The sequence below is a fragment of the Pseudonaja textilis genome, chromosome 2 (assembly GCF_049901715.1).
Source record: "Pseudonaja textilis isolate UNSWEBS1 chromosome 2, rPseTex1.2, whole genome shotgun sequence".
Lineage (NCBI taxonomy): Eukaryota > Metazoa > Chordata > Lepidosauria > Squamata > Elapidae > Pseudonaja > Pseudonaja textilis.
In genome coordinates, this window is record NC_141991.1 from 6,372,648 (window position 1) to 6,388,389 (window position 15,742).

The 15,742-nt window shown below is 44.2% G+C and overlaps 1 protein-coding gene across 1 annotated transcript; it reads left to right on the forward strand.

Annotated features, from left to right (window-relative positions):
- The first annotated feature begins 11,093 nt into the window (after positions 1-11,093).
- Positions 11,094-13,107, forward strand: LOC113451849 (uncharacterized). Its single transcript, XM_087928275.1, is given in 2 exon segments — positions 11,094-12,496; positions 12,499-13,107. Coding segments are annotated over 2 exon segments (1,410 nt in total). The 5' UTR covers positions 11,094-11,157; the 3' UTR covers positions 12,570-13,107.
- The last annotated feature ends 2,635 nt before the right edge of the window (positions 13,108-15,742 follow it).

Below are 15,742 nucleotides of genomic sequence, written 5' to 3' on the forward strand. Positions count from 1 at the left end.
TAATCTCTGTTTCTTCCATTAAACTCCCCATTTGGATATGGACAGACACATTCCCCAAGTCTTGTCTACCTCGTAAGATGTGGTGGAGATGTTAAAATAGTAGCTTCTAAATGATGTTGGAGTCCATAGAAGACACACCCCCCCAGCGATGAAATGATCTTGAAAATACCGGGATCCTTTGACAATATTGATTCTGGAACAATTGGGCATCCTCATCTTGGATGAGGAGTGAAACGTCTTCAAAGAAAAAACCAGAAAGTTCAGTTGCCTCCTGAAAAGCACCTTTGGGACATAACCATGACCTGGATGACTGACAATCTTCATAGCCTCTTGTAGAAAGTTAGCACCCACTCCTCCTAGAAGAATGAAATGTATTAGGAAATATTTAAAAAAGCAGAATATTATATTTCTCCTAAAGGGAAATAGAAACCTTAAGGGAGACAGAAACTCAGAGCTTCAGCTCCTGCCCCAGCAAATATTTAGTGCCCATTAAGAAGGACTGGGCCAGCCTATCGACAAGATAAAAGTCCTCCAGCTCCAGGGTGATGGGATTAAGACATGCCCCTCCAGGACATAATAGGATTATCTAGCAGCAGGACTCACTGCATTACCAAAATCACCTGGGGACATCGCATCACCCTCCAGGCTTCAACCAAACTTGATTCAGGCAAACTTGACCCTAAGATGGCTCCATGGGAGTCTGACAGCAACCAATAGAATACATGCCCTTGCCACAGGAACAGGAAGCTCAACGGCAAGGCCCAAGAGAGGGTATAAATAACCCTCGCTTTCCACTCCAGTGGTGATATTCAGCAGGTTCTGACCAGTTCTGGAGAACTGGTAGCAGAAATTTTGCATAGCTTGGAATACCATCTTTGACTGGCCCCGCTCCCACCTATTCTCTACCTCCCAAGTCCCAGCTGATTGGCTGCGTCTTCTTTTGTTGCCCTGCGCAGGAGAATGGAACTGGAAAGCAGGTTAGTTGGGTGGGGAAGAGAATGGGGATTTTACAGTATCCTTCCCCTGCCACGCCTTCCAAGCCACGCCTACCAAGCTACACCACGCCCAACAAGCCACATCAAAAGAACAGTTAGTAAAAAAAAAATTGAATCCCACCACTGCTCCACTCCATGTGATCAGCTGCACCAGGACCATGGGCTTGGTGGTGGTTCTGCTTCACCATTAAAGCATCTTCCCAAACAGCCTCCATGTTGTTTCCAGTGTCTTTCTCCCCGCTTGGAACTGAACCAGATGGATATTTCTTCTGTAGAAAGTTAGCACCCACCCCTCTCCTAGAAGAATGAAATATTCTAGGAAATATTAAAAAGGCAGAATAGTTGCCATAAAAGAGAAATTTTAAAAAAAATCTTAAAGGAAATAGAAACAACAGGTCCCACAGCTCCCTGCCCCAGCAGATATTTTGGTATCAGCTTACCTATAAGGCAAAAGACCTCAGCTCCAGGACGATGGGATTATCTTTCAGGACAAAGCCATTCAGCCATAATAGGAAATTGCCCTTCATTGCATCACCCAGCAAGATTCAACCAAGCCTGGGACAACCTCAGCTATGACTGCATAGCTCCATGGAAGTCTGACAGCAACCAATAGGATACATGGCCTTGCCACAGGAACAGGAAGCTCAAATTCAAAGCCCAAGAGAGGATGTAAATATATCTCACTCTCCACTCCATGTGGTCAGCTACCCAGGACTTCAAACCCATGTGGTCCTGTTCACCGTTAAACTGTTGGAAGTTAAAACCCACCCCTCTCCTAGGAGAATGAAATATATTTTTTAAAAGGCAAAATATTTCCCCTAAAAGAGAAGTAGAAACTTGGAGAGGCAGAAACTCAGCCCTCTCCCATCTTTGCTAATGGGGTATTAAGGTCTGGGCCAGTCTATTCTACATAACAAAGATCTACCTCCTCCAGGCAGAGCCATAATAGGAATTGCCCAAAGCCCTTTCATTACATCATCACCCAACAAGAATCAACCAAGCCTGGGACTCAAAAGACAACCTACAGAGTTGCCCCTGCATGGCCCCATGGGAGTCTGACAACCAATCAGCAAAAGAAGATCAAATTCAAAGCCCAACAGAGGGCATAAAACCCCATGCACTCTCAGCATCTCTGCCCCCCCTTTTGTTGTGCTCAGAAACCCATCCTATTCATCAATAGACCATTTTTCCAAGTGGCTTCTATTAGGAATGTAAGTCACCTAACAGTTAGTTGGGTTGGAAAATATATAAACCAGGATAGACATTTTAATACTGTCTCTTTAAGGGAATGCTAAAATGGTAATTGGGTGTGGTTCCTCAAACGGCCATAAGATGGGAGCCAGAAATGTGAGCTGTTCTGTTGTTGCTGAGAGTGTTGCCATTCCTGCATTTCCCTATTGATTGTTACTGATCATTGCTATTCTTGGATCTGATATGAGTCTATTACTGAACTGTTTATGATATGGACTTTGTTATTGGATTATCCCTGGATTGAAAACTGAGTGCTTTAACCATGAATGACATGGACTGTTTGTTGGCCTTTGCTTAACCTTTTTACTGGAAGTAAAAACTTACATTTTACTATACAGTGTATCTGTGTTTATGATACTGGACTTTGTTATTGGATTATCCCTGGACTGAAAACTGACTGCTTTAACCGTGAATGACTTGGACTGTTTGTTGAACTTTGCTTAACCGTTTTACTGGAAGTAAAAACTTACATTTTACTATACAGTGTATCTGTGTGCTGGTTGTGTGTTATTCTTCACTACCCTCATTACATCTCCCTGTGTGCGCTCATTCTCCTAATGGGGATTTACCTCAACAGCTTCCAAGTGTCCAGTCTCTTTCTCCCCACTTGGAACTGAACCCAGGTGGACATTTCTTCCAACACTCTTGGATTAGTTAAAAATTATGGGACTTGAAAACTAAGACAAACGGACAATCACTTGATTTGGGGTAGGTGCTTTTTTTTTCTTTAAATGCAAAGCACTGAGTGGGTTTCTCCAGCCTCCCACCTACCTTTTGTTTTTGTTTTTTTTAAACCCACCCAATTTTCCTCCAGGATTTCCTTCCCGCCTATGTACTGGCAGGGAAAGGCAAAATGCCTTTTTAAAAGGCATTGGAATCCTTAGCAGGATGAAAAGCGCCTGTTTACAGAGGGAAGGGAAAAACTATGGGAACAGGAAGTGGGTCCGCAGTATTTAGGGTCTCCTTTTTTTTTCAAGCTATGCTTTTCACTTCCGCCTTTTCCTCTCTAGGAATGCCTCCCCCCCCGCCCATTCACTAGACTTAACCGATTTATGCCCAGGTTTCTTCCAAGGCTTTCCTATCCACGTTTTTTTTTTTTAAATAGCTAGAACAGAATAACAGAGTTGGAAAGGGACCTTGGAGGTCTTCTAGTCCAACCCCCTGCTTGGGCAGGAGACTCTACACCAGTGGCCCCCAACCTTTTTTGTGCCATGGCTTGGTACCGGCATCACAAAATGATCCGCGGCCCGGTACCAGCATCAGCACGCATGACAAGGCAAGGTGAGCCGAGCGACCAGCCAGCCAGCCGTCCCCCGCTTCTCCCCGCCACCTTCAACTCCTCCTTTGTACCTTTGTCGATGGGCTTCGCTTCAGGACGGCTTCGGGACAGTTGCTCGGCTCGCCTTGCCTTGGGTGCTGAAAGAATCCTCGTGCCTTAGTTTCGCTCAAGTCCCCCCTTCGATGAAACTAAGGCGCAAGGATTCCTTCAGAACCCAAACGCCGCTTTCCAACCAGAAAAGCTCACCCGGAAGCACTTTCTTGTCAAACAAGATGGCGGCACCCAGCAAACTGGCAGCTCGGTAGGAAATGTTCCACGGACCGGTCCCGGTCCGCGGCCCAGTGGTTGGGGACCCCTGCTCTACACCACAAATGGAAATGGACTCTCTGGCCATTGCCCTGGCTGTGGATAATGGAAGCTGTGGTTCAGTATATCTGCCTGGCACCATTTTGTAGGAGGAGGCTTAAGCAGGGAGGAAGGAAGCCGTGGTCTCCCCATTTCCATGACGTGTGTGTGTGTGTGTGTGTGTGTGTGGTGCAGCTTTGATAGCTGCTTCTCCTCCCCCCCACCCCCGCCGCCTCTTTTGCAGGGTGGAAACTCCCAGAGAGTGTTCAGTTGCCTTACTAGGTGTGTGGAGCCGGCTTTATTGCCTGTTTTTCTTTCAAAGGGGGTCCAAAAAGCTGCCTTTAATTCTCTTATGGCGTCTTTATTTTAGCTGTTGGAGTCTTTTTTTGTTGTTGTTTATTTTATTTTTTAATCTGTCCTGCTCCTCATGAGTTCCAGGTGACATTCAGCCAAAACAATTCTTTCCTCCCAATATCGTTTCCCTTTTATCCTTAATTTCTTCCCTTCCCCAACTGTAAATCAGCAAGATAGGCAGACTCAGGCTGCCCCAGGCATCCAGACTTTCTATAATTCTATAATTTCTATAGGTGAAGATGGATTTGAACCCACCGCTCTCCCTTCCTTCCTTCCTTCCTTCCTTCCTTCCTTCCTTCCTTCCTTCCTTCCTTCCTTCCTTCCTTCCTTCCTTCCTTCCTTCCTTCCCCCCCCTCTCTCTCTCTTTCTTTCTTTCTTTCTTTCTTTCTTTCTTTCTTTCTTTCTTTCTTTCTTTCTTTCTTTCTTTCTTTCTTTCTTTCTTTCTTTCTTTCTTTCTTTCCGTTGGAAGAAATATCCTTCTGGGTTCAGTTCCAAGTCGGGAAAAAGACACTGGAATCATGGAGGCTGTTTGGAAAGATGGTTTAATGGTGGACAGGACCACGTGACTTGGAGCTCCAAAGAAGGAAGGATGATCCCATGCTTCAAGGTGAAAAGAGAAGGGCGGGCCAAGATGCTGAGAGACCCTGAGAGACTCTTTTCGGCCCCACCTTAGTGTTTCCTGTTCCCGTGCAAGAAATGTATCCCATTGGCTGTCAGACTCCCGGGGCGGGGGTCTTAGCTAACTTTGTAGGCTTTGTCTGGACCACATGGCTTCACCTGAGTGCTGGCTGATGCAATCTTCCCAGGCCTGGTAGTGAGATGGGCAGAGGCCTTTGTTATGTAGAATACTCTGCCCTAGGCCTTAATGGCCCACCCATTAACAAAGGTGGTGGGGTGAGCTTCTGCTTCTGAGCTTCTACTTCTCTTTTTAGGGGAAATACTCTGCCTTTTTAATATTTCCAAGAATATTTCATTTTTCTAGGAGAGGGGTGGGTGATAACGTCCTACCCTTCCTTCCTTCCCTTTCCTTCTCTCCCTCCCTCCCTGCTTCCTTCCTTCTTTCCTCCTTTCTCCACAAAGGAACAGAAAACGTGTCACAAGGAAGCCAGGATCCATAAATCATGATGGGAGGGAGCTCATAACTGCAAAACTCAGAAAAAGCAAGAAATGGGGCAAATTGTTGCTTATGCTAGCCTGAACGCTCTTTCCTTCTCTTTTGCTTCTATGAAGCCTTAATCTTTTGCATTGCCTGTAGGTAGTCTTTGACTTACGACTACAATTGGGATTGGAATCCTGCTTCTTTAGCACAGTGGTCATTATGTGGGATATCGCAGGACGGCTTTGCTCAAGGAGTGTAATTCTCCTCTCAGTGTTGCAGTTGTTAAGGGATCTCATTTGGTCATTAAGTGGAAGGCGTCCTAGGTAAGTAGCATGGATTTCCCGAAAGGAGAGGCCCTGTGGGTCCCGTCACAGTCCACATTTGACTTGTGAGGGTCCTGGAGAAGCTTAGAGGTGATTTTGGGATACCTTGCTTAGAAACGCTATGGAACATGCGGCTTGGAGAATGGCGCAAGGATGCAAAAGCCACCGGTCTGGGGATAGTCCTGCTGAAATGCAGGCCTGGAGTCAGTGACACTGGCTTGAAACTGCTGAAGGGCCCAGGCCTCCACTTACGGCACAGCCCTGGCATTTCTGCCCCATTATATGGGCATTTGGGGTAGCTAAGGCTTCTGGGTGTGGTTGCAGCCTTGCATAACCACTGCAGCTCTCCTAATTCATGCGTGGCCTGAGCTGGACCTCCAGGATCTCACACCCACCCTTCAGGCCTCCATGCAGTTCTTGCCTAGGTGTCTTTCCACTTAACAACCCACAAGAATAGAATGGAATGGAATGGAATTCTTTATTGGCCAAGTGTGATTGGACACACAAGGAATTTGTCTTTGGTGCATATGCTCTCAGTGTACATAAAAAATAAGATACATTCGTCAACAATCGTAAGGGAGAAGAGAAGAGAAGAGAAGAGAAGAGAAGAGAAGAGAAGAGAAGAGAAGAGAAGAGAAGAGAAGAGAAGAGAAGAGAAGAGAAGAGAAGAGAAGAGAATTCTTTATTGGCCAAGAGTGATTGGACCCATAAGGAATTTGTCTTTGGTGCATATGCTCTCAGTGTACATAAAAAGAAAAGATACATTCATCAAGAATCGTAAGGTAGAATAGAATAGAATTAGAATTAGAATAGAATAGAATAGAATAGAATAGAATAGAATAGAATAGAATGGAATGGAATGGAATGGAATGGAATGGAATGGAATGGAATGGAATGGAACGGAACGGAACGGAACGGAACAGAATAGAATAGAATTCTTTATTGGCCAAGAATGATTGGACACACAAGGAATTTGTCCTTGGTGCAAATGCTCTCAGTGTACATAAAAAGAAAAGATACATTCATCAAGAATCGTAAGGTAGAATAGAATAGAATTAGAATTAGAATAGAATAGAATAGAATAGAATAGAATAGAATGGAATGGAATGGAACGGAACGGAACGGAACGGAACAGAACAGAACAGAACAGAACAGAACAGAACAGAACAGAACAGAACAGAATAGAATAGAATAGAATAGAATTCTTTATTGGCCAAGAATGATTGGACACACAAGGAATTTGTCCTTGGTGCAAATGCTCTCAGTGTACATAAAAAGAAAAGATACATTCGTCAAGAGTCAAGAATCATCAGGTCCAACACAGAATAATGATAATAATGATAATAATGATACTGATAATAATGATAATGAAGGAGGGAGGGAGGAAGGAAAGAAGGAGGGAGGGAGGGAAGAGGGAGGAAGGGAGAGTGAGAGGAAGGGAAGGAGAGAGGGAGGAAGGACAGAGGGACAGAAGGAGGGAGGGAGGAGGGAAGGAAGGAGGGAGATAGGAAGGAGGGAGGAAAGATGGGCGGAGGGAAGGAGGAAGGAGACAGATAGGAAGGAAGGAATAGAATTCTTGATTGGCCAAGTGTGATTAGACACACAAGGAATTTGTCTTTGGTGCAAATGCTCTCAGTGTACATAAAAGAAAAGATACATTCATCAAGAGTCAAGAATCACAAGGTACAACACTTAATGATAGTCCTAGGGTACAAGAAGCAATCAAATCATACTAGGAAACAGTCCATATAAATCGTAAGGATACAAGTGACAAAGTTACAGTCGTACAGTCACAAGTGGGAGGGGGTGGGTGAAAGGAAGGGTTTCAAGTTAAAACCCACCCCTCTCCTAGGAAAATTCTGGGAGCTGAAGTCCACAAATCTTAAAAGCTGTCAGGTGGGAAGCCCCCTGGTTTAGATTCATGTGTTTCAAGCATGACCACCTTAAGCTTTGTGGACTTCAACTCCCAGAATTCCTGAGCTAACATGGCTGGAGGACGAATTCTGGGAGCTGAAGTCCACAAGTCTTAAAGCTGTCAAGTGGGAAGACCCCTGATTTAGATTCATAAGCTTTGTGGACTTCAGCTCCCATAATTCCTGAGCTAACATGGCTGGAGGAGGAATTCTGGGAGTTGAAGTCCGCAAGTCTTAAAGCCGTCAAATTCGAAGACCCCCGGATCAGGCCTCTTCTTGCTTCCAGTCTTCGAAAGAGTTAAACAGAGGCGGTGGATTCCTAGATAGGAAGAAAATTTGGGGTGGAGGAGGCTGGGGTCTGCGGGGGAGAGAAGAGGAAAAAGGGGATGTCAGATGTCCCCCCTCTCGTCTGAACGCTGCTGGGACTGGATGCTGACGGGCGGGCGGCGTTGGCACAAAGGGCTGAGATGGACTTTGCTATCCCTCCGGGCCTTTCCGGTGTGTGGGTGGGTGGTTTGGGGATGGGGGCCTTGGGATTTCCATTTACCTGCAGAGAAGCAGGGAGGGAGGGAGGAAGAGCGTCAGGAAGCCCCTGTCCCCAAAGGCTCGAGCTTTCCCTTCAAAGAGAAGACGAGGTGGGGAGGGGGGTGCCTTTGAAGTACAAGCAAGAGGGTCCCTGGTCTCCCCATTTCCGTGCTGTGGCGAGGAGGGGGGTGGAGGGTTGCAGCTTAGCCCCCCCCCCTCTCCTCCCCATTGATCTCGATTTCAGTTGGATAGCTGCCTTCCCTCCCCCTCTCCCATTGCAGGGTTAAAACTTCCAGCGGGTGTTCAGTGTCTCACTAGGTGGGGATCCAGCTTTCTCCGGTTTTTAGGGGTCCAAAGCCGCCTATAATTCTCTTATTGCCTCTTTATTTTTAGCTGTTGGAGCCTTTGATTTTTTTTTAAATCCACCTTGTTCCTAATGAGTTCTAGGTGAGGGGTGGGGGGATGCATAAAAGCAGCGGTTCGTTCAGTCAAAAGGATCCTTCCTCATAATGTCTTTTAATTTATTCCCCTCTCCAACACAGGCCAGTGCTGGCCCCAGTCATCAGAGTTTCTATAGCTGAAGGGGGATTTGAACCCACCTCTCTCTATACCTTCCTTCCTTTCCTCCCTCCCTCGCTCCTTCTCTCCTTTCCTTTCCTTTTCTCCCCCCTCCCTCCTTCTCTCCTTTCCTTTCCTTTCCTTTCCTTTTCTCCCCCCTCCCTCCTTCTCTCCTTTCCTTTCCTTTCCTTTCCTTTCCTTTTCCTCCCTCCCTCCCTCTCTCTTCTCTTTCCTTTCCTTTCCTTTCCTTTCCTTTTTCCTTTCCTTTTTCTTCCCTCCCTCCTTCTCTCCTTTCCTTTCCTTTCCTTTCCTTTCCTCCCTCCCTCCCTCTCTTTCCTCCTTTCCTTTCCTTTCCTTTCCTCCCTCCCTCCCTCCCTCCTTCTTTCCTTTCCTTTCCTTTCCTTTCCTTTCCTTTCCTTTCCTTTCCTTTCCTTTCCCTCCCTCCCTCCTTTCCTTTCCTTTCCTTTCCTTTCCTTTCCTTTCCTTTCCTTTCCTTTCCTTTCCTTTCCTTTCCTTTCCTTTCCTTTCCTTTCCTTTCCTTTCCTTTCCTTTCCTTTCCTTCCTTCCTCCTTCCTTCCTTTCCTTCCCTTCCCTTCCCCCCTCCCTCCCTGCTTCCTCCTTCCTCCTTTCTCCATAAAGGAACAGGAAACGTGTCACAAGGAAGCCAGGACCCATAAGTCATGATGGGAGGGAGCGCATAACTGCAAAACTCAGAAAAAGCAAGAAAAGGGGGAGAAGAAATGGGGGTTGTTGCTTATACTAGCCTGAACTCTCTTTCCTCCTCTTTGGCTTCTATGAAGCCTTAATCTTTTGGGTTGCTTCTAGGTAGTCCTTGACTTACGACTACAGTTGGGCTTGGAATCTCGCTTGTTTAGCACAGTGGTCATTATGTGAGTCATCGCAGGACGGCTTTGCTCAAGGAGTGTAATTCTCCTCTCAGTGTTGCAGTTATTAAGGGATCTCATTTGGTCATTAAGTGGATGGCGTCCTAGGTAAGAAGCATGGATTTCCCCAAAGGAGAGGCCCTGCGGGTCCCGGCACAGTCCACGTTTGACTTGCGAGGGTCCTGGAGAAGCTTAGAGGTGATTTTGGGACCCCTTGCTTAGAAACGCTATGGAACAGGCGGCTTGGAGAATGGTGCAGGATTTCAAAGGCCATCCATCGGGGGATTCAGGCCACATTTTTTTCAGTGGCACTGGTGACAATGGGCTGAAGTCCAGGCCTGGGGTTGGTGGCTGAGAGTGCTGAAGGCCCCAGGCCTCCATTTAAGGCACCGCCCTGCCATTTCTGTTCCATTGCAGGGCCTAGCTGGGGATATTCAATGTAGAGAAAAGTAAAGTCCTACACTTAGATAAAAAACAAAACAAAAGTACACCTATATACTGTGTGAAACCAGGCTCAGTAGCAGTAACTGTGACACGGATCTTGGAGTCTTAATGGACAACCAGCTAAATATGAGCCAGCAGTGTGCAGCAGCGGCCAAAAAAGCTAATGCAATCCTAAGTTGCATTAACAGAGGGATACAATCAAGATCAAGTGAGGTGCTAATACCACTCTATAAAGCCTTAGTAAGACCACACCTAGAGTACTGCATCCAGTTTTGGTCACCACATTATAAAAAGGATGTTGAGACTCTAGAAAAAGTGCAGAGGAGAGCAACCAGGATGATTAGGGGACTGGAGACTAAAATATATGAAGAACGGTTACAGGAACTGAGCCTGGCTAGTCTAGTGAAGAGAAGGACCAGGGGAGACAGGATAGCCATCTTCCAATATTTGAGGGGCTGCCACAGTGAGGAAGGGGGTCAAGCTATTTTCTAAAGCACCCAAAGGCCAGACAAGGAATAATGGATGGAAACTGAACAAGGAGAGATTTAACCTGGAAATAAGGAGAAACTTTCTGACAGGGAGAACAATCAACCCATGGAACAGAAGTTTCCCTCGGAAGTTGTGGGAGCATTATCACTTGAGACTTTCAAGAAGAGATTGGACTCCCATCTGTCAGATATGGTGTAGGATCTCCGGCTTGGGCGGGAGGGTTGGACTAGATGACCTACAAGGTCCCTTCCAACTCTGATTATCTGTTATGAACTGTTAGGCTGAGTCTTCCGTACTGCAGCTCTCCTAATTCATGTATGGCTTGCGTTGAACCTCCAGGGTCTTCCCCTCCCCCTTGAGGCACCTCTACAGTTCTTGCTTGGGGCTTCCTCCACTTAAATGACACACAAAACCACTTAACAACTTCAACAGAAGCGTTTGCCTCCAAAAGATGTAGGGGCTCCATCCCTGGAGATTTTGTCCAGGTGTCCTGAGGTCCTGGACAGGGGGTTGGACTGGAAGACCTTCATGGTCCCTTCCAGGCCTCAGATTTTGTGATTCCCTACCTTTCTCAAAAAGGAAATAATATTCTTCATTTCTTTTTCATTCTAACAGCGGGTAAACGGTTGTGATATACATACGACACAACTGTCAACAGGCAGTAGACACTTAGTGCAAGGCAGCAGCCACCGGAAAGCATGGAGAAACACTTGGATCTTTCGTCAGACACAAGCAGCACTTCGAAAAACCACAAAACAACCCAGGAATGCTCAGAGTGTGGGAAATCCTTTGCTTGCTGGTCCCTCCTTTTGACCCATAGGAAGATCCATGTGGGAAGTGGATCCATTGAAGGTTTGGAGGGTGAGAAATCCTTCTCTGGAACAGATGCCAAAGATCACAGGACGCCCTCCAGACCAAAAGCCTATAAATGTGAGGAATGTGACTTACGCTTTGATCGAAAGTCAGAACTTCTTACACATCAGAAAATCCACACCGGAGAGAAACCTTATCAATGTCTGGAATGTGGGAAATGTTTCCATAAGAAAGCCAATCTCAGAAACCATGAGAGGATCCACACAGGGGAGAAACCTTACAGCTGTGGACAATGTGGGAAGAGCTTTGCTCAGAATGCACATCTTTGGATCCATGAGAAGATTCATGCAGGAATCAAATCTTACAAATGTTTTGAGTGTGGAAAATGCTTCATCCAGAGTTCGGCCCTTCGGAGTCATGAGAAAACACACACAGGGGAGAAAAATGAAAAGTGCCTCGAATGCGGGAAATGTTTTACCTGGAAATCAAACCTGGTGCAACATCAGAGACTTCATACTGGAGAGAGACCCTATGAATGCCCAGAATGTGAGAAACGATTTGTAAATTCTTCTGAACTTCAGAGGCACCAGAAGAGGCACAAAGAGGAGAAACTCTATAAATGTGGGGAGTGTGGGAAAAGTTTTCTTACGCCAAGGGAGGTTCAGAATCATGAGAGAATCCACACAGGGGAGAAGCCATTCAAATGTGTTAAGTGTGGGAAATGCTTTTCTGAAAAACACAACCTTGGAAGGCATCAGAGGCTCCACACAGGAGAGAAGCCCTACAGATGCATAGAATGTGGAAAATGTTTTGCTCAAAATGGAGACCTCTGGAGCCATCATAAAACCCACACAGGGGAGAAGCCATATCAGTGCAACGAATGTGGACGGTTTTATCGTACCACCTCAAGCCTTCGAAGTCATGTTAAAATTCACACAGGGGAAAAAAACTACAAATGTTTAGATTGTGGGAGAACATTTGGTAAGTCATCTTCGCTTAAAAGTCACAGCCGAATCCATACAGGAGAGAAACCTCACAAATGCTCAGAATGCAACAGATGTTTTTCTCAAAAAAGTACTCTTGTGATACATCAACGAATCCACTCTGGAGAAAAACCATATAAATGTCTGGACTGTGGGAAATGTTTTGCCCAGCCTGCAGCATTTCACAGGCACACCCGAAGTCACACAGGAGAGCAGCCTTACAAGTGTGCAGAGGGTGAGAAAATCTTCATTGTAAATCAAAGCTAAAAATGGATCAGAAACTCCGTAGCAGAGACAAATCCCTTCATTTGTGAACAAAGTGGGAAATATTTTGTTTTCAAAAGTCACACGTTATCATTCATTAGAAACTTCAGTCAGAGGGGAGATTCTACAATTGTTTGGTATGCGGAATATTTTTTCCTAGTTTTCCTGAACAAAGTGATTTTATAAGTCGAGGACTACATGTGAGGAAATCTTGATAAGCCCTCAAAAAAGGGGCATACTGATATAAATGCTTGGAATATTGCAAAATACCGACTTCACCGATACCTCCGGAGGCTGTAAAAGAATCCACAAGAAAAAGATATTGTGCATTTAGGATGTGGGAAATATTTTTCTGGAACGTCTACTTTGTCTACAGGTAAAAATGCCCTCCAGATAAACCCTTCAGGTGCCCAGACTATTGGGCACGCCACATTAGAGCCTGCTGTGTGGAAAATCTGTTCCTTGAAATGAGACAGTTGTTTTGATACATTTAGAGTAGAGTAGAGTAAGACTAAGACTAAGACTAAGACTAAGACTAAGACTAAGACTAAGACTAAGACTAAGACTAAGACTAAGACTGGAATGGACTGGAATGGAATGGAATGGAATGGAATGGAATAGAATAGAATAGAATACCAGAGTTGGAAGGGACCTTGGAGGTCTTCTAGTCCAGCCCCCTTCTTAGACAGGAAACCCTACACCATTTCAGACAAATGGTTATTTGTAAGTCCCCACAGAGAGAAAGCCTAGAAATCTTAACATTTTCTCCCGAAATCTTTTCAAAGAACACAAAGCAGTTCATAATTGCAGTGAAGTGCTCCCTGGCCTGGGTATTATGTAAAAAAGGTTGTGATCTAGAAGAAGATAATAACCTTCAGATACCATTTAGTCCTCAGAGTCTCTTTTAACCCCTTATCTGCCCTCGGTCCCCTCATATCCATAATGGAAGAGACCCCAAGAAATCTGGGTTGCTAGCTCTTAACTGGAAAAGAAAATTTTCTTCTAGGATTGTAAAGTAATTTTTTAAAGGTTTCATGGAAAGTTTGTTTCCACGAGAATTGTATGAAAGTCCATAATCTTCTGTAGTGGCACTTTTTTTCAACATTTCAGGCTATTGTATAGCCTTAAGAAAAGTATTTGCACTGTCCTACAGCAAGTTCTTAATTTCTCTGCAGTGCACTTTTCCCACATTGTTCACGACAGATTTTTCTCCCCTCCAAACACCCGTTGTCACCCTGCAAGTCACCGCATCACTTCGGTTTCTCTGGAGGGAAATCTTACTCAGGCAAGAAAGAGAAAAGGAACAGCGAGTAGGAGTTGGAGAAGAGAACAACCAAATGAAGTCTTTCTTATTAATTTATTTGTGTTTTTTTTCTTTTCATTTTTGGACATAAGGGGTTGTTTATTTCAGGTCATGTTTAACAGCTTTCAATTTTATTACTGTTGTTTTGTAATGTTTAATTGTTCATGAGGGGGATTTAAGTTAAATGGAAAGGGTGAATATATATGTCGTGAACTATTTTTGTTCTTTGGATCTGGATCTTTGTTGATCAAGAGGAAGAGCTGAAGATTTAGAGATAAGTTTGTGAAAGATGGGATCAAATACAGAACGAGTGTTATTTAAAAATTAACCATTGGAGCAGCGAGGGATCGAACTAAGAGTAAGAACACACACTCACAGCTAACTGGTTAAAGGGAGCTGGCCACTGCATGAGGGAATCTTAGCTGTGATTGATTGTGATTGACCGCCTGAAGTTTCTGCTGCATTGATTTACTGTTTGCCGCTGTTACTTACTGTCAATGTATTTATTTATATATAACTGCCGATTCTTGATAGTGTCTTTGACCCCATTTAAACACTGGCTGTGCAATTCCCTGACCCTGAAGTTACACCTGGTTGTAATTGCAGAGACAATGAAAAATCACCCACTTGGTATTAATTGGAGCACAGATTACTTAGTATGTACAGCTATTTGATGTCGTGCAGATCGTGAGAAATGCAACTTTGAATTATGTAATATTCAGTTTAGTGTGAATTGTAAATGGATATCAGGTTGCCTCTCATGTGACCCAAAATTCAGTTAATGTCCGGTTACAATGGTATACAATTAAGGTTACTATATGTACAGTTGCTTTATCTATAAATATAAATTGTTCTAAGCATATTCATGTTCTTCTTTACTGTGATATTTCAGTATGATTCATATACCACATTATGTTAAATATTTTTCTTGCCTATTTCCAGCAATCTGGAAACAATTAGTCTATTTTCTATAGAAATGTCACATCAAATAATATAAATATAATGCCATTTATTTTTGGTGGGATTCATTAATCGCACTAATGAAGACGGCCTTCTCTCCTTGCCCTGAATCGTGATTAATTCTCTTCTTCTGTGTCCTCCATGAACTTTCTCATCTCATCTCCAGCCCAAGACAAGGTTGCAGGAATTGGCATCTCCAGAGGTTCATTAAAAAAAAAAAAAAAAAAAGTGTGCTGGGTGAGAAAACTTTCAGTTATAAATCAAATCTTAAAACTCCTTGGAAACTCCACACTGGAGAGAAACCCTGTCAGGGCTCCGAGTACTGAAAGAGCTTCAGTCAAAGCAAATATCTCATTTACCATCCGAGGATCCACACCAGAGAGAGAGACTGAACTTGTGTTCGGACTGTGGGAAGGACTTCATTGTGAGCAAATCCCCCCCTTCTCGTCAAATAATTCAACAGTTTCTTTTGTTTTTCAATTCTGCATTTATTTTTGCCTTATTTTGATGACAGTGGTTGCTTCAATTGCCAACTGTCAGGCCCATTCTTTCCAGACAACAATCAGGCACATAAAACAAGCTGTGCATCAGTGAAGTCTAGAATTAAATATAGAAAAGATAGACTGCAGGTATAAACAAACACCTTTAGAACTGACAATAAAGTTATCAAAGTAGTGAGCACGTCTGCCTTTTAGGATCAACCTTTAATAGTAAAGGAAAAAATAAGCCCCAGTTCTGCACTTGGTGGAGCAGCCATAAAGGCCTCTGAAATCTCATTTAAATGCCATGATGGGTTTCTAATTAAAATAATCAGTATTGCATAAGCCACGATCATGTTCCCTGTGATGTTCTATGAACAGAATAGAATATAAAAAATGAATAGGATAGGATAGGATAGGATAAGATAGGATAGAATAGAACAGAATAGAATATAAAAAATGAATAGGATAGGATAGGATA